The sequence below is a fragment of the Crinia signifera genome, chromosome 4 (assembly GCF_055691185.1).
Source record: "Crinia signifera chromosome 4, ASM5569118v1, whole genome shotgun sequence".
In the NCBI taxonomy this organism is placed as follows: Eukaryota; Metazoa; Chordata; class Amphibia; order Anura; family Myobatrachidae; genus Crinia; species Crinia signifera.
Window position 1 is genome coordinate 151064391 of NC_139220.1, and position 19038 is coordinate 151083428.

General features: G+C 40.7%; 1 protein-coding gene across 6 annotated transcripts in view; it reads left to right on the plus strand.

The window, feature by feature from the left end:
- MDFIC (MyoD family inhibitor domain containing) overlaps positions 1–19038 on the plus strand; it is a 162884-nt gene that overhangs the window by 111940 nt on the left and 31906 nt on the right. The window contains exon 6 of one of the 6 annotated variants that reach the window (XM_083182784.1): positions 6190–8886. The exons of the other annotated variants lie outside the window; for them this stretch is intronic. Within the exon in view, the coding sequence (XP_083038910.1) occupies positions 6190–6437 (248 nt within the window). The 3' untranslated portion in view covers positions 6438–8886. Of the gene's footprint in view, positions 1–6189; positions 8887–19038 lie in introns of those variants that run through there. 6 annotated transcript variants of the gene reach the window in all.

A 19038-nucleotide genomic window follows, 5' to 3' on the forward strand; every position in this document is an offset into this window, starting at 1 on the left:
AAACTGGGTAACAACAGACAGACTTGGAGGTTAGAGGGCCCTGCTGCAAGCTTACAATCTATAGGGATATAGGAGGGAAACACAAGGACAGGCATCAGTAATAGCATAGCAGTCCTACCAGGTTACAAGTCCAGAAGGGAAGCTATATAACACATAAGTGCCTCGGAGGGTTATGCGTGTAGAACTTAAATATGATAGGCTTGCCTGAAGAGGTGAGTTTTCAGGTAACACTTGAAAGTTTGGAGGCTAGTGGAGAGTCTTATTGTGCATAGAGGGGCATTCCGTAGGATGGGAGCAGCCCAATGAAAGTCCTGTAATAGTGAATGGGAGCTAGTGACTTGACCCAAAACCACTGGTGACAACTCTGGGGTTGATAGATTTAAGTATCATCCGCATATAAGTGATACTGAAATCCGAAAGAGCTGATTAGTTTGCCAAGAGAGGAAGTATAGATTGACACCTTTCCAACATAACAGGGCCAGAAAAAAGTCTATGGAAGGGGTACTTTGTACCACTCTGTAATGGTGTACTGCTCTCTGTAGATTAAATGCAAGCCTCATTGACAATTTGAAGTATTTTGCATCTCCGGTTTCCATATAACAATGAAAAACTAGAAAGTATCTCAATGTTTTTCTAACATATGAACGGTAGCATTATACACCAAGGATACACATGCCTTGATTGCTTCCAACTATAGCTCAGAGATTCAAAACCAGGGAAGGGGACAGGGAGGGGTCAGTTGCACAGGATTAATGTAATAATTATGCTGAAAGGACCCTCAGTACAGTTAAGTAGACGTTTTTTTCAATAATAATTTCAGGAGGGTGTGCTACCACTGGACATGATGGAGAATTCCAACAGGAAAAAAGAGAAGAATTTCTTCTATGTGGTGCACCTCAAAAGTAGACCTTATACACGTAAAATTTAACCTTTATTAGACTTTTTTTAAAAGACAAAGAGGCGAAATATTGACAAACAGTGAAACATATAACACAGACAGTGTATTAAAAGAGGATGAGAAATTTATCCTCATTCAGTGTGGCCCAATTCCCTTGGAATCCCCAATCACAGTTTTATATAACTATTCAGATAGGCAGCTCTAAAGTCACACATGCTGTCAGTAGCGGCTAAGCTATGCAGAGTCAGGCGGGCGGCGGCGGCGGCGTGTCTGATACAACGCCGTCCGTCCCCCGTCTGCTCTGGAGTATCACCCGCTGCGGTGTAGACGTCACACACTGCGCGGCTTGGAGCATGAGAGCGAGCCCAGTGGAGACTGGCGTTCGCTCGGTTCAACTTTAACGCTAGTACATAAATCAAAATGCAGTAATCAATGGGGAAGGGAAGAGGGAGTCACACACTGAGAATCGGTCAGTGTACACTTCGCTAACAGAGCTTCATCAGGACCACCGCAATGCCCCAGATACAATATGTCACAAACTGCAATATCCAATATGTTGCATACATATCTTCCAACACTGGAGGCAGAGAAGAAGGGACATCTGCGAGTCCTGAAGGTACACGCCCGAAATTAGGGGGATAACCTACTAATGTGGTACTCCTGTGAGGCCACATCACCCATTTTTTTTCGCTATAGGGGCATGGTCAGCGCTCTAAGACCTGTATCCACATGGGGTGCGGCCAATGGAAATGGGGGTGGAATACACATATGCCCCCAACAGTGCAGTGCCAGATACACATATGCCCCCAATAGTGCCAGATACACTTATGCCACCAATAGTGCCAGATACACATATGCTCCCACGGTGCCAGGTATGCCCTGACAGTGCCAAAAACAATAATGCCCCCAATGTGCCATAATTGCCCCAGCAGCACAACTCACCATTGTTGCTGCTGCCAGGGAGAGGAGAGTCTGGTGTCCCTGGAGTCTGCCATCACTGCTGCTTCCCTGAGGGGAGGAGAGCACAGCACATTGCACGTCTCTCCTTCCCCTCACGGTGTCACTGTGACTGGGCCGTCAGCCAATCAAAGCTCACAGGCCAGCTCCTGATTGGCTGCCGGTCTGGAAGCTCTGATTAGCTGACAGCCCAGTCACTGTGACATGAGGGGAAGGAGAGACGCACAATACGCTCTCCTCCCCTCAGGATGGATAAGCGTCGGCAGATGGAGGCACGGGCGGGTGGGGGCAGATGGAGGCACAGGCGGGCGGCAGCAGACGGAGAGAGGGACGGGCGGCTGCAAAGTGGTCGAGCCACCCGGATCTCCACCACGAGCTACTAGTAGCTCGCGAGCGACGGGTTAGTTGCCACGGCTCTAGACTGTAAACTTCTTGGAGCAGGGACCTCTTCCCTCCTGTTCTCAGAGCCCTCTTCTTGCATTTTAATTACAGCTCTCTTACCTACCATCTATACCTGCATCTCTTCTCACTTGTGTTCACTCATTTCTACCATATACTACTTACCCCTGGTAACATGCAGACTGCTCGTCCGCTTCCCTACATCTCAGCTGTATTCTGTACTAAGAAGTGTGCTGCTAATTGTTACCCAGTATTATTCTAATTATGTGCCCTATGTACGACACTGTGAACCACTTGTGGCTCCTTATAGATGAAATGTAATAACAATAATACAAACTTTGGTTTGTTAGTGGAGTGCTGCTATATTCAATGGAATCAATGTTTGGAGACTCTCCGTCATGGCACTTTATACACTATTCAATGTGACTGATACTCGCCGCCCCTCGCCGCAGGGAGCCCGAGGATGGTGGCAGGCAGGGAGATGGAAGTCTCCCTGCCTGCCCCAGAACGTATGTGGGGGGGAGGTGGGCTCCCCGGGAGCCAGGCAGCACAGGCTGCCCCCCCCCCGGGAGAGCCAACAGGGGGCCGGGTATTCACTGCACCTGATCGTGCATATGTAATGATCGGGTGCAGTGAATATATGAATATCTAATGAGCGGCTCGGCTCCCGGCCCCCTGCTGGCTGCTCTGTGTAAATAAATAAATATATATATATATATATATATATATATATATATATATATATATATATTTTTTTAATTAAATATATATTCATGTGCTATAAGCACATGAATAAAAATAGCATGCCCCTTCACAGATTAAAATTCCTGATTTTTTTACACCAAAATTAAAACAAAAAAACTTTTATTTTAAAAAGTTCACATTCCACTTCTCCATGAAAAGTTGGAGAATTGCTACACGGAGAGACACGGCGAAAATCACTCAGAAAGACGGTGAGAAGTGCACATTGAATAGGGTTGCTCGCTTTTTGAGAGCAAAAGTCTCTGTCCAACGCGAGAAAAGCACAAACTCGCCATAAAGACATGGCAAATTTTTCTCATTGAATACTGCCCATTATGTTACTAACAATATTTTCATGTTTGACGTGCAAATGACATTTGTGACCACAGGGACCTGCATATTGGGCATGCACACTGCCCAATATGTGCTGTTCTGATCCATATGTCTGTCTGATCTGGATCAGATGACAGATTGCTCATTGTGAACCCACTAACCATCTTAAGAAGCATAGTTGTATAACTACTGTACTGTAGTGCTCTACTAATACTATTCAACACTTGCTCTGCTTCTCCAGATGCAATGTTCCACATACTACAACAGGGCTGGGCAATTACGGCCCTCCAGATGTTGATGAACTACACATCCCAGGATGCTTTGCATTAGTTTTGCTATGTGGCCATGCTGAAACTGATGCAAGGCATGCTGGGATGTGTAGTTCATCAACATCTGGAGGGCCGTAATTGCCCAGCCCTGTACTACAGTGTAACATGGGTGCATTTTGGTATTCATGCATAGGGCGGTATTCAATGTGAATACTGGCGAGGATTCGCTGCACATTCGCCACGTTCCGGATCCTCGCCGGCTCCGCTATTCAACGAGTCAGGGGCTCGCTGCCCCTGACCGGCGAATATGAGCTTCCTGCGGCGAACTCCGTCATTGCACTTTATACACTATTCAATGTGACTGATACTCGCCGCCCCTCGCCGCAGGGAGCCTGAGGACGGTGGCAGGCAGGGAGATGGAAGTCTCTCTGCCTGCCCCAGAACGTTTGTGGGGGGGAGGTGGGCTCCCTGGGAGCCAGGCAGCACAGGCTGCCCCCCGGGGGTGCCAGCAGGGGACCGGGTATATTCACTACACCCGATCGTGCATATGTAACGATCGGGTGCAGTAAATATATGAATATCTAATGAGCGGCTCGGCTCCGGCGCCCCCTGCTGGCTGCTGTGTAAAAAAAAAAAATATATATATATATATATATATATATATACATTTTTTTTAATTAAATATATATTCATGTGCTTACAGCAAATGAATAAAAATAGCATGCCCCTCCTCAGAATAAAATTCCTGATTTTTTGACACCAAATGTAAAAAACAAAAAACTTTATTTTAAAAGTTCACATTCCATTTCTCCATAAAAAGATAGCGATTGCTACTCGGTGAATCATGGCGAAAAAAACCTTCAAATGTATTCGCCATCTGGTCATTGAATAGGGTGATTCACTGTTTTAGTCAAAAATTCGCCAAACAGCACAAATTCGCCATAAAAACATGGCGAATCAGGCTCATTGAATACCGCCCATAGTGTTCACATGTGTTTAATTACACCCTATAAAGAGACTTTCCTCCAACTTAAGTATTTAGGGGATTATTTTCTAGCATGGTAGTTCTAATGAAGATGGGATGTTGCTATGGGGAACCAATCAGATTATATTATTTTGTAGAAGGTGCTAAATAAATAAGAATCAGATTCTGATTGGGTGCCCATAACAACAACCCACTCGGGTTGTTGCTTGGTTGACCCGAGACATTGCGGTATGAAATGGCCTTTTGAAAAATCCTGGGATTAGCAACCCGGCGATCCGAAGGGTTAATCCCGTTCACATTATAGGGAGCAGGCAGCATTGACTCCAAGCGCTGCCTCCTCTCCTGACCACCGATGACCCGGCACCCATAAGCCCCACCAACTTTCTAATGTCAGCCACCCGGTTTATTCCTGGGTTGCTGTGGGGTGCTCACCTCGCAAATGGTGGGATGGACCCGTGTCTAAATCCTAGGTGTGATCTGGCATTTATTTGTGAAATGGGTAATTAATGTTTAAATGTTCTTCTTTGTATTTTGCTTCAAAGCCATCAAATTTCACAAAATGCATTAGCAATACGTATAATGATTGTAAGTCTAGCTGTTCTATCCTCTAATATAAGCAGGTATCCCGAAAAAAGGTAATTATTGAATACCTTATAGGCAAATTACATATTTTAATGAAGTTCCTCTCCTACATATTACAGTCACTATGCAGTACTCATCTGCGTATGTCATCTGTTTTATATGCTACAGTTAAAAGAGAACATGACATATCTCTGAAGACAAGTTTGTCAGTAGCATAGATCCTGTATATAGACAAATTGGTGCTGGGTAACAAATAGCTGACTGACAATATGTTCATATCAAAGCAGGTAATATTTAACAATGCTAAAGAAAAACACAAGTCAGTCATCCTTTTTTATTAAATGAATTCCGAAATCTAATTTTATTCTACTTTTCCTTTGATGTGCAGCTAGATATACCGGAAATATTCTGGAGTGCCTTTGTTTCCTTTTAAAAACATGATGTAGATAAAAGGCATGCCATATCTGTTTTTGCCTTCTAAAATTGGTGATTTAACTAGATATTTAAATATTCCATTCTTCTTAGCATATTTAAGGATTCCTAGATACAGGGTTGGGCAAATCCCAGTAACAAGGCACCTAAAGCATCTATAAAAAAAAATACAGCTGTAGCTTTAGTTTTGGGAGGTCAATAAATTCACATTTTGCTTACCGTACTACTTAATTGTATGTCCAACACTGCTTATTTTTATTATTATGTTGGACTGGTTTGAGTAGAACATTTTTTTAAATCAAAAGCTTATTTTAAGTAACATATTTGCTTTTAAGACTAAAATAATTTATATTCGAATAGAATATAATGATATAACAAGTAAACTAAAATGTGTATGTTTTATTAACAATTCGCTTTATTCAGTCTGTATAATTCTGTTTGTGTAATTGCTTTTCCCGAATGAAGCATTCATTTAACTTTATTTTTTAACCCTCAGTTTACTTACGTTTGTTTTATTAATTTTTTGTTTGTTTGTTTTACATTCCCACCAATGCATTCTGCATGCCTATCTGGAACTTCGTAAACCTATGAAGATTGCTGTGTTCACTGTATCTTAGCTTGCTTATTCTGTGAGTTCCTCACACTCTGCAACATTGTACTGGGACAAGCATCCTGTGGAATCTGTACATCTGAAGCATGCTGTTGTTGCTGTGGAGAGGAGATGGGAGATGACTGCAACTGTCCTTGTGATATGGATTGTGGAATAATGGACGCCTGTTGTGAATCTTCAGACTGTTTGGAAATCTGCATGGAATGCTGTGGAATTTGCTTTCCATCATGAAACGATGTGACAACTGGATCTATTTAACTGAAAATGACATTTAGATTTTTAGAACTCTCCCTGTTTGCACTGCTATATATTTTTTTATTTTCTACTTTTTACTGAAGATAACATTTGTGATAAGAACAGGTGAGAAAGTATTTTGTTATTACTCATTTCAATTACTGGAGGTGATAGTCAAGTGATGATACCTACAAAAAGCATTGTGAGCTTTATAACCAAAGACTTGCTAACTTTCATATCAGATTTGAACCTCTTTGTGTGAAAGGTCTCAATCTGTAAACAAACTAAAAACAAGCAAATGTTTGTAACCTACAGATGGCCTTAAAAGGTTTGCATATTGGTAGTTATCCTGGAGACACTTGAAGGAAAGCATACCAGATTAGCATGAGGATTGCGATTTGTCAATTGTTGATCCAATCACAGTCTGCCATCTTTGGCATAGAACTCCATTGAAGTGTCTCCAGGTCAGTCATTAATGATGTAGCGTAGAACACAGGTTCTCAAAGTCGGTCCTCAGGACCCCACAGAGTGTATGTTCTCCTCACAGAATCAAGTAAAATAATAAGCTCCACCTGTGGATCTTTTAAAATGTGTCAGTTAGTAATGACTGCACCTGTTGGGTGTCCTGAGGAGCGTTTTTAGAATCACTGGACTAGAACATATTCTTAGCTCAGTAAGGTGGTTCCAGAGTGTTTTTATATATTCATTTTGTAAGATGAATTGTATACTAACTTAAAAATAATATAAGGTACTGTACTATTCAGAAATCTGTTCATAACTGTTAAGTCTATTTATATTGTGTTGCAAATCGCAATACAGAGACATCTATGTGCTAAAGCTTAATTTTATAAACCATTTTAAAACGGTTGATCTGCTTATTCTGAAATAGAGTAAATGTAAGCACAACAGTCCTTCGCAGATCATTATCCTTGTCCCATTACTTATGAAGATGCTATGTTGAGTTTTTCTGTACACCAATGTCTATTAATTACATGCAGTGTTAGATATAGAAAAAAATCTCTTTGAAACTACAGGGACTTCAAACATATACATTTTACTTCTTAGTATGGTTTTCTTAATATATTCTTTTGTATCATCACATGTCTCCCTTTCAAAATAATAAAGTAGTAGTTAGTCATCTATGAAATTTGTCTTTTCCAGAATGATGTATTCTGGGAGGTCGGGTGAGTATCTCGATGGCTAACAGAGAATGTTTTGGTCGGCAGTCAATAGGTCAACATCAAATGGTCAGCTTATGGGCGACATGATTATAATGAATACACAAGCAGAAGGTCAATATATGACAGTGGTTGACATGAGTTATTTGGGATTTTATTTTTACATTTTTGAACTTTTTCATACTTTAGCATCCACATGGACTCTAATCCAGAATGGCAAAGTGAGCCGTGTGAGGAGATGTGGTACACTAATTGGGGGTCCAAAGGAGCAGGTGGCGACATTAACACCAAAAACATAAAAACAGCATGTTGAGCTATACATGTGCCAACTTTTGCTATGTAAACCTTTTGCTTGTGATGGCCTTTTTTCAGTGTCGTCCCTGCGCATGTTAACCCTTTTTTTTGTGGACCTAGACATTGTTGACCTAATATACTACACCCGATTGTTACCGTATGTAAATGTCAAAATTTAGGTTGATGTTTACAAGCAGAACTCTGTGTTATCCTGTTATTGGGATGATACATACTGTAGATCAGGCTTTCCCAACCACGGTCCTCAAGGCACACCAACAGTGCAGGTTTTAGTGATATCCAGGCTTGAGCACAGGTGACTTCATTAGTACCTGAGTGATTCTGATTAATCCATCTGTGCTGAAGCTTGGATATCACTAAAACCTGCACTGTTGGTGTGCCTTGAGGACCGTGGTTGGGAAAGCCTGCTGTAGATGTCAGTATAATATATTTATCTTACTCATGTTTGTCTCTTCCCAAGATCAAATATATTTAAAGCCGTTATTTACTGTATATGATTTTTAGATTCATATGTTCCATGTAAGATTAAGCAGTTATTCAGAAATGTTAATTGAAAAGGGGTCTTATTTCTGTCAGATTGCTTGTATTATGCTACTATTCTGCACTAGAATTTTTACATGTATAATATTTATCTCTGTAGCAGAGAATAAAAATATATGAAGATACTTTGTTTTATATTGATACTGTGCTTTTTCCTGGATAAGGTGTGTTTTATAAATCATACAGAACTAACACATTTGTGAGCAGAAATTTAATTCTAACAATGTGAAATTAATCTTGATATCCAGATCTACTGGACTGTAACAGTTGTTAATTTTTTTGTTTTTATCTTTCATACTTTCAGTTACTTGTCTAACAGCACAACAGACACTATTTACTTTATTTTAAAAAAAAAATAACTTTATGTTAACTGGAATTATGCTAAACATTATTTTAAAATAAATAATTTTATTTTACATATTGGGTTATTTTGTGCTGATATTTTTTGTAATGTATGATTTTGATGTTGCATTCTGTGATATTGTGCATTGGGGTAGCCTTCATAGTAAACATAAAAAGTGAATATTCTATGTGTGTCTAGCTAACTGCAGTATACATTGCTACCCCTGTCACACTGTAGCTCTTTAATGGTAAATTGCCATTTTTTTAACCTTTTTAAACGGGTAGAGCTGCAGTGTGAAAGCTCCAGGGTGCTTTAACCGTTTAACAAATACTGGTATTTGCTAAACGGTTAAATAGCATTGTACTACCCGTTTCAGATCCATTTTTGTTGCAGTCTGAAACAGTATTTAGGATCCTTCCCCTGGTACCTGCCCCCCCCCCCCCCCCCTCCCCTGGTACTTGCCTGCTTGGGAGATCAGGACAGGCAGTGGGGTCCATCCGGCATGGGCACTGTACTGTGGGTCCCTCCCTGTGGCTGATGGTTGCTGGGGAGGCAGCGGGGTCCATCCGGCATGGGCACTGTACTGCGGGTCCCTCCCTGTGGCTGATGGTTGCTGGGGAGGCAGCAGGGTCCATCCGGCATGGGCACTGTACTGTGGGTCCCTCCCTGCGGCTGATGGTTGCTGGGGAGGCAGTGGGGTCCATCCGGCGTATGGGCACTCCCTGCGGCTGATGGGAACTAGGAGGCAGTGGGGTTCGTCCGGCATGTGGGCAGTTTGTTCCCTAGTTCCCATCTGCCGCAGGGACCTGCCGCACACTGCCCATATGCCGGATGGACCCTGCTGCCTCCCCACTGCCCAGCAACCATCAGCTGCAGGGAGGGACCCGCAGTACAGTGCCCATGCCGGATGGACCCTGCTGCCTCCCCAGCAATGCACTGACCCCGCTGTCCGGATCCCCCATGCAGGCAAGTACAGGGGGGGGGGCGCAGGGGAGGGGGCGCAGGGCAGGAGGGGGTATATTACTGGTTAATTACCATTTTGTACCTTTCACAACGGGTTCAATGTGAAAGGTACAAAAACTGTAATTAACTAGTAATATACCGTTTACAACATGCAATGTGCAAGGGGTTAAAACCTGCTTTGACCCATTTAAAAAACTAGGTCAAAGCAGGTTTTGCAGCATGAGACTGCCCTGGCTTCACTGTGATGCAGTGACTTCATATTGGAAGTCCAACATGCCAGTCGACCAAGGCTGTGCTATTGGGAGGTGCTCCCTCCCTCTGGGATGCCTCTATGGGCCGCTGCGGGGGCAGCCCATAAAAATGAGTTCTGCACATGAGTAGTACCTAGGACGATACTGCGCATGTGCCAGACCTGGGACTGTGAATATGCTACTATGGATTTCTGAAGAAGCAGCCCAGAGTCTGGGGGCCAGCTTATGCGCAGTACCGAAGAAGCTACTGCACAAACACAGGTACCGCGAAGGAGGTCGGACCAGTGGTGGGCACGGGCAGAAGCGGCGGGAACTAGTGGCAGCGGAGGAGGGGGACAGGCATCGCAGCAGCCCCCCTCCTCCACAGAGTTAAGAGCCACCACTGTTTGAGGCCACATTTAATATCATTTCAATTTCACTGTTAGCAATGGACTTTGAAATTACTGCAACAAGGGGAGTAATAAATATGCAATAAACTTTTTTGCTTAGAGGTTTGCAACAAAATAGCAGATGTGATAGAAAACAAACCTTAATCATCTCAATAATTTTCAAGCAATGGTATTAGTATGTATTATCCCCCTTGTGTTGTCTGTTTTTTTTTTTGCTTACTTCCTCCTACTCTTTTTCCCATCCTTGTCTCTCTTCCTCTTTTCTTTCTGTGTTTCTACTGCATGTATCTCCAAAACTGCCCAACGATAGGTGTGCCAAGCTTGTGGTCTTATATTTAAAAATATTTTAGGCTGTAATTGCTGCCAAAGGTGCATCAACAAAGTATTGAACAAAGGGTGCAAATACCTATTTACATGTTATTTATTAGTTTTTTTATTTTTAATAAATTTGCAAAAATCTCCCCTACTGTGTATATACTTTTTTTTCACATTGTCATTATGGGGTATTGTGTGTTGAATTTTGAGCTGAAAAAGTTAATTTATTTCATTTTGGAATAAGGCTGTAACATAACAAAATGTGGAAAAAGTGAAGCATTGTGACTGCTTTCCGGATGCACTGTATTATCATCATTTTTTCCATACAATGGTTGGATAAAAGCCAAACAAATGTAGCAGCAATTCACATTATTAACCTATGTATGTTTTATTTAATTGATCAATTGTTTTGTTGAATCGTTTTTCTTTTTACCTGACATTTCAGGTGACAATGATTCCCAATTTGAACAAAAATTGGTTTAATACGCTGTGCAGGTTGTACTTTCATTTAGCTCTTTATAGTTTTATAGTTGCAACTCTTTGTCATATGTTTGTATTTAATGGTGTCCAGTTGTATGGAACAGCTAAATATGGGGATGTTTAAAAAAAAAAAAAGGAGAATAGAAATTTATATCCATTACTCATCATGACTTGAGCACAAGGAAGTTGTGTAAATTATTGTATATTCTAAAGATCCACCATCTGTCAGGAAATGCATTTATTTAAACCTGGGTTTTTGATAACATTATTGTGCAAATGACTCAAACAGGAAATGATGTATAACCTTAATAGAAATGCATTCTGAATAGCTATTTCAAGAGATCTCCATTGATATTTCACAATTAAGTATAAGGACAAGTAACAGGTTCATTATGATGTAATTAAATTATGCTTTCAAATGTTTTTTTTTTTTTTTTTTTTTTTGGTGAAGATTATGAATTGCTTGGATACATGTAAATGTAGCTTATATAAAAGGCCTCCCTTTTATCTACCTGTATTATTTTTTTTACATTTTACTGAAAAGTGTTTTTGCACTGCATGTGGCTTAGCACCAAGTCCATAATGTGCTGTTAAAGTATATAAAGAAACATAGAAGTGTTGGTGAGATATATTGTGTATAAAGTATACAGTATTGAGCTGGTAGCCATGTCAGCCAGCTTAAGTTCCATATGTTAATGCATACATCAGTTTGTGATCCATAAAGTTACATGACTCTAGGGTCTATGTACTAAGCTGTGGAATGAGATAAAGTACCAGCTATCTGCTCCTAACTGCAATGTCATAGACTGAAAATTGACCATTAGGAGCTGGTTGGTTGGTATCTATATTTGCTTTTTCTGTCAAAGGCTTAATACATAGATCCCCTTTATCTCCATATACTTATGCATTCATGTAAATTCAGGGAGGACTCCAGCAAAGATACCCAAGGTCCATGTATAACACAGACACAGAATAGGTTAGTGAATGCAGCTTCACAGCTCCCCACACTGCAATAAAGCCTACATTGTATCCCATGCTATACAAGAGGAGTCTAGTCATCAGTGAATTCTCTTGGTAATAGAATTAACTGAGATCACAAAATGTGACGGGGAGAGGCAAGGCCTGGAAGATGGGCTGTTGTGGCTGTTCAGTTCAGTGATTTCATGAATAAAGATGGAACAAGCCAGGGTCTATGAGTACTGCTACACTCCTGTACCTCACACATTACGGTCCCTCAGGGGAAGCTCAAGCACTTCAGAGACTGACAGCTTTAAGTACCTGCTGAGGTTAAAGACTCAATTGGAGTATTGGAATACTGCCTTTAAAGGAAAATGCTGTTAATATCAAATACTTATAGTAAGGAGAACGAAGGACCTATAGAAAACTTTTACACTTACCCACAGCATCATCGGACAGGTTTTCAATGTTTCAATCCACATTCTACAGCACTGTTATTACATGTTAGACAGATAACAAGGTTTTGCCTAGTGGATTTCAATGAACATAACAATGCACTCATTATCACAAAGGCCAATTGTCACATCTTTTTCCAGAAACACCGTTCAAATTTCACGTACCACATAAAGCGGTCACAAACACTGCAAGTATAATTCATATAGACAGTAAAAACAATGGACTGCATACATACGAGTGTCTCCCTGTTGTGCACCATCCATGCATTAGGCCATGCCCCTACGTGTTTCCTCACACAGGACTTCATCAAAGGGCTGGCTTAACGTAGCTCAGTCACTCTTTTTGTTCTTCCATAAGCCAGTCCATTGTTTGTGGGCGGCTTTGAATCTCATGGGTTTTAATGATACTCTTTACCCACATATGACCACTGCAGCTTTCAACATGGAGATAACAATTGCACGTGATCAAAATGGACCCAATATTTGAAGCACACATTTCAGTAATGACAGAATTGGTCCTTAAGAGCTAAAACTCTGAAAAATTATATACACCCAAGTGAAATACCTGTGCAAAGGATAGAGTGTAACATAACTGCTGGGACCTTTCTCATCAGTAGGGATAGATTATTTACATAGATGTAAGCTGTGTTCCTGTGGGGAAGCAGGACATAAAACATTTAAGGGCAGTGAGGAAAAGAAGCAATATAAAATTAAAGGCTTAATGAATTGTGGTTTATATGTTGATTTGTAATTGTGTAAAAAAGTATATCGGTAAGACAACATTTTAAAATTTAAGTCGGAAACATGTTGTTCTTGACAAACATAGAGGGGGATACACTTAAAATGTTATCTAAGAGAGAAACACATTGGATATTAACTTTGAATTCCTTGCACTAAAGGGGAAAATGAAGGTTTTGAAGTCACTCAATTTATTGAGTATCATTCTGTTCCATAGTCCCACTTTTTAATTCTTATTTCTTAATTTTATTTGTAATTGTTTTATGCATAGTGTGTATTTGTCTACAGCTGTCATATTCTTATATATATATATGATATGATCATAAATATGATCAAAAAATGGCATTATAAATTGTAAAAGCGCACCAGCGAATGATGAATACCTGGCCAGTAGGCAAGCTTCTTGTAGGGAACTAATATTTCGTGGTATCTATCTTCTATACAACTAAATAGATAGTTACCTATATAGGCATTGTTAGTAATATAAAAGATAATATCAGGCACCAGGGACACCCCACAAATTACCACGGTGATGCACAATCTGGCTCATGGTCACCCACGCGCATCATCTTAGCTGCAATCCTGCCTATTCCTGTGAAGGCCACAGCACCCCAAGTCACCATATGGATACCCTGCATGATCCTCTATGTCCCTGTCTCGGCTGTGGCACCCCAAATAACCATGCGGATATCTTTAGGTCATTCCTGTAATGTCCCTGCACTGGTTGCCAGCATGTTGCTGAAGATCATCTGACATCCACTCTACCAATCACAGTCCCCAGTCCAGTCATCTGATTTCATCATCATCCAATGGCTTCACAACAAGGCGTATAAAAGGACTCCAAGAAGCACTTGCTAATTGCACAGAACAACAATGCTTCTCAACTGTTCCAGGCTTCTGTGTGCAGTCTGACTCCTGTTCCATTTATCACCAATTCCAGTTCAGTATGTGCCAATATATTCCAAACCAGTCCAGGTCTTAATTGTGTTCCAGTTCGTTCCAGTTATCATTCGCCATAAGCCTCAGTTCTGTACCAATGGTCTCAATTCCAGCTTGTTCTCTTAAGAGCATTCTAGTACATATTATATTAAAACCTTCTCAAGAGTTAACTACCATATTTCACTAGTTTTTTTTCTTTTATCGGTTGAAATGCGAGTGTACATGTGGTAAGGAATATAGATTGTAAGCTCCACTAGGGCAGGGACTGATGTGAATGTTCAAATAGTCTCTGTAAAGCTCTGCAGAATATGTGTGCACTATATAAGAAACTTAATAAATAAATAAATGGAATGATAGATTGTTTTCATAAGTGTAAATATTAACCAATTTACCTTCACAGTAGCAGTCTAGAGTTCCTGACGGAAAAAATCTTGATATTTGTACAGTGTGTGATATATCGTGAATATTTATCTTTGCAACTATTGTAATTTGTGAAGCTATACATACAGTATTTCATTAATTAACTTGTTTACCTATAATACATTTTCTTTTTCCCTAAATAAAGAAATTCTTCTTAAGAAAAAGTGTGTAATGTCTGGAGCTTTCTTTCCATTGTGGAAGAAGTAGACAAAGAAAACCAAGACAGAACAATCCATCCTTGCCAAGTGATCTCCAAAGAGCCATCTCACCTGTCAGATCTGCTGGGTTCTGACCCTGAACTGACATATAAGGGACAGAGGAGCTCTCAGCACAAAAAAAACACCTAAGAGAATGTGTGATGGGTGGCTTTCCATGTATTACTTACCTCCTGCAAAATGTGCTTTTGCCCCTGGGTCCCTCTTCTCTCTGCTGCACCTGCCAGGGTTGTGTTTATCTCCCCTTCAATAAATGTAACATCAGAAGACATCACACCACATAAACCATGGGTCATACAATAATTACCATGGGGGGGATGGGGGTGCATGGTTTAGAACACAGGTCTTCAACCTGTGGCCCTCCAGATGTTGTGGAACTAAATGTCCCAGCATGCCCTGACAGTTTTGGCATGATCTTATAGGACAAAATGTGGCAATGTATGTTGGAACATGTAGTTTCACAACATCTGGAGGGCCACAGGTTGAAGACCCATGATTTGGAACATGGAACCCAAAGTGTAGCCGCGTGTGCTTGCTTTGCTTGCAGCACTTCAGGCTCCCTTTGCACGCCACCAAGTTCCTAAAGGTAATAGATTGCAAAGTGTATAGCAAAACTGACTTTGCTCCTCCTCCTGCCATTTTGTGTCAGATGGTATGTCCCATGGTACACATGGTCTGATGATCTCACAGGCTACATTCAGTGAGGGGTTCTAGCTGCTACTCAGGCAGCAGTGGCAGGCCAATCATTGTCACTAATCTTCATCACCCCCCTCTTCCTATTGGTCCTAAGGGCATTATGTGTAAGGAGCACTACTACTCATGGTCAGTTTCTCACAAGGCAGTACTTGTGAGTGCCAAGGTCCTATGGGTTCTGGTTCCCAACTGCTGCCAGTGCTGTGCACTTCTTCTATACTTCTGTAGCCTCTACCGACCCCAGCAGTGTCTATTCTATGAATTCACATGCACCAGCGAGCTGTAGCTCAGGCTTTTATAAAATACTGTAGGTTTAGATCTTTTATGCATGTGCAGGGTGTATCTATAAGCCAAGAATTTTGCTGGCATATTTACTATTTTAATGACCGTGTTGGCAGGGTGTTCATGAGCAACTGCCATGAGCAAGGGGGGTGGGTTGGGTGCTGCGGGGAAGTCCACTGCTGAGTATCAAAAGCAGAATGTTGCCTCAACAGTGAATTGAGTGCTGGCAATTCCCAAGAAGCTTGAAGTGGGCAGGGAAAATTAAGGTGTTTGCCATTCCTTATTAAAAACTTTTTTTTTAAATGCTAAACAATGCAAATCTGCCCGAAACAATCTGTAAATATTAATTGAAATGTCACTCTGGTATCCCTAGCCCAGTTCAAGTTCAGAACATGGAACTCTCTGGATTAGTTTAAATAAACTGATTAAGAACATCATTAAACTTGTTCAGACCATTAAAAAACTTGTCACAAGGTACTATTCCCAATTATAGTCCACATGAATAGTTTACTGAGGGAGTCTAGTTATGTGAGCCCAGGGGTCCCATGTTCTGAATTGAGTCACCAACACCTCCTCACCTTACTCATCTTCACTTCATCAGGCTCACTGCAACCCATCTATTAATCAATGCCTCCCCTTTCTTCTACTTTCCACTCTCCTTACCTCCTCCATCCTTATGATCCCCCAACATTTTTGTGTCCTTTCCATGTTCCAGGCCCTTCTCTTTCTCACATTGTTTGCCCATCTCTCCATGTAGCACTGGTCTATTTCTATGTAGCTCCAGTCTGTATCCCCTCTTTTTTCCTGCTGCAGCATGCCTCCACCCACGGTCCTTTGCTCCTATCTCAGTGCCCTCCACCAGGCATTCCCTCACCTAACATATTGGTCTGTTTGACTCATGCCGCACTGCTTCAAATTTAATTACTTTGCTGCTTTTCTGTCTTCTACATCCATCCCTATACATTTTTTTTCCTTCACCACAGACTGCCACACTTCACTGCCTACAGTATACAGTCCCCATGCAGCATATAAAGTACCAGTCCATACCCCTATAGTGTCAATTTATAACCTGCCACCCTCCCACTCCACGCTTGGCATGACCCTCTTTTCTACTATTACACCAACACTTTATCATTTTAATTTTAAAGTCATACAAACATTGCTTTCATTTTTATTTAATTAATGTTTTAATATTGTTCCACTTCATTTTAGTCAATATTTCATGATATATTTGTACAATATATCCACGTTTTTATAATTTTGGACTGCACTTATAACTTAAAAACATTCACTCACACCCAAAGGCGTAACTACCATAGGTGCAAGGGGTGCAGCTGCTATGGAGCCCAGAGCTGAAGGGGGCCCATCTTTCCTGTCTAAGTAATATGTTTTACATACATTTATCACCATCAGTTGCTAAATAGGGGGCCCTTACATACTTTTGCTATGGGGCCCACGAATATGTAGTTACGCCCCTGCTCACACCTCTACAGTACCTGCTTTGAATTGATTGTATATAGTGGAAATATTAAAGGATGACTGAATAGTAATGGGCATCAGTCTCAAAGCTAACTGTATTGTTATTTATGTGCCCTTTATTGTGTAGTGATTATTCATGTGTCCTTTATAAAAAAAATGCTCTATGTAGTCAGTCATTACAAATGCTCTCCGAATGGTAAAGTGGTCACAAAAATGGTCCTACATTTATGTTGCATTCACAAAAATAGGAAGGTAGCAGGAATAGGATAAGATCTTTTTAAGATGTTCCTTCGGCTCCAATTTGTCTAGAAAGGTTTTTATTGTATGAATGGCACACCTCATAGGAGATAGATTGGAAAGGAAAGATCAATTTGGACATCATAAGCAGCATTATGTTGCCAATTGAGGCTGAAGGAGTATATAAGGTAAACAAGCAAAGATGTGTAAAGAGAGCGAAAGGAAATCATAGGGCTAAGAGCAGATGAATAAAAACTGTAGAAATTGTATTGGTTTTGGAGAAATTAATTATGATGGATATACAAATGATTAATATGAACAAAGTTAATAATATACATGTGCTCATATATTAGATCAGAATTCCATGTATAGCCAAGTATGTGGCATGTGCAAGCAATTCTTCACTTTCAGACAATAGGATTGATTCAGAAATGAATGCTAGTTTTGAGTTTATTTTTTGTGAAAGATATACTGTATAGGATAGTTTACATTGTAAATGACTGCCACTTTAAAAAAAAACATTTGAGATTGTCTGGCATCCCACACCTCCGGTAAACACTAACCCAATTAAATATGCTGCATTTTGACATGAATCAGGATAGCCAAATACAGCACATTTTTTGTTTTGCATTACACACCACCAGCACATTCATTGAATTGGCATGGTGCCTATTGGTGTTAATTTTGGTCCTATTGTTAGGACCAAATGTGAATGCAGTCTATACTTTAGCTTCCAGGATATTAGACAAGCCTGTGATTCTATAAAAACATACCCTAAGTTAACACTTTTCTGACCCCTGGCTTGGGAAGCATATTGATATATACGAGGGGGTTTTCAGTGCTGCCATGCCAGCAGGGGTGGCAGGAGAAAATTGACTGTATTATGCCCACAGCTCTAAGAATGACTGGAATGATTCAGTGTCAAAAAAGAGCATGTAGTAGCTTTAGCAGACATAATATAGCACATTATCTTGTCATGTCTTGTTGAAGCTTGAGGAGGTCATGCAGGCTCCTTAACTTGAAGCAGAACATAGAGTATGTATGACCTTGCCATCAGGTTGAAACTTAGGGCCTTATTCCAGTTCACTCTTTCTGACAAAATCCTTCTTAGATGGACAAAACCATGTGCACTGCAGGGGGGCAGATGTAAAATGTGCAGAGAGAATTAGATTTGGGTGAGTTATTTTGTTTCTGTGCAGGGTAAATACTGGCTGCTTTATGTTTACACTGCAATATAGATCTCACTTTGAAGTAAAACCCCACCCAAATCTAATTCTCTCTGCACATGTTATATCTGCCCCCCTGCAGTGCACATGGTTTTATCCATCTAAGAAGGATTTTGTCAGAAAGAGTGAACTAGAATAACCCCCTTAATGTTGTCTCTACCATGGAAGCTGCTGTTAGTCCTCTGT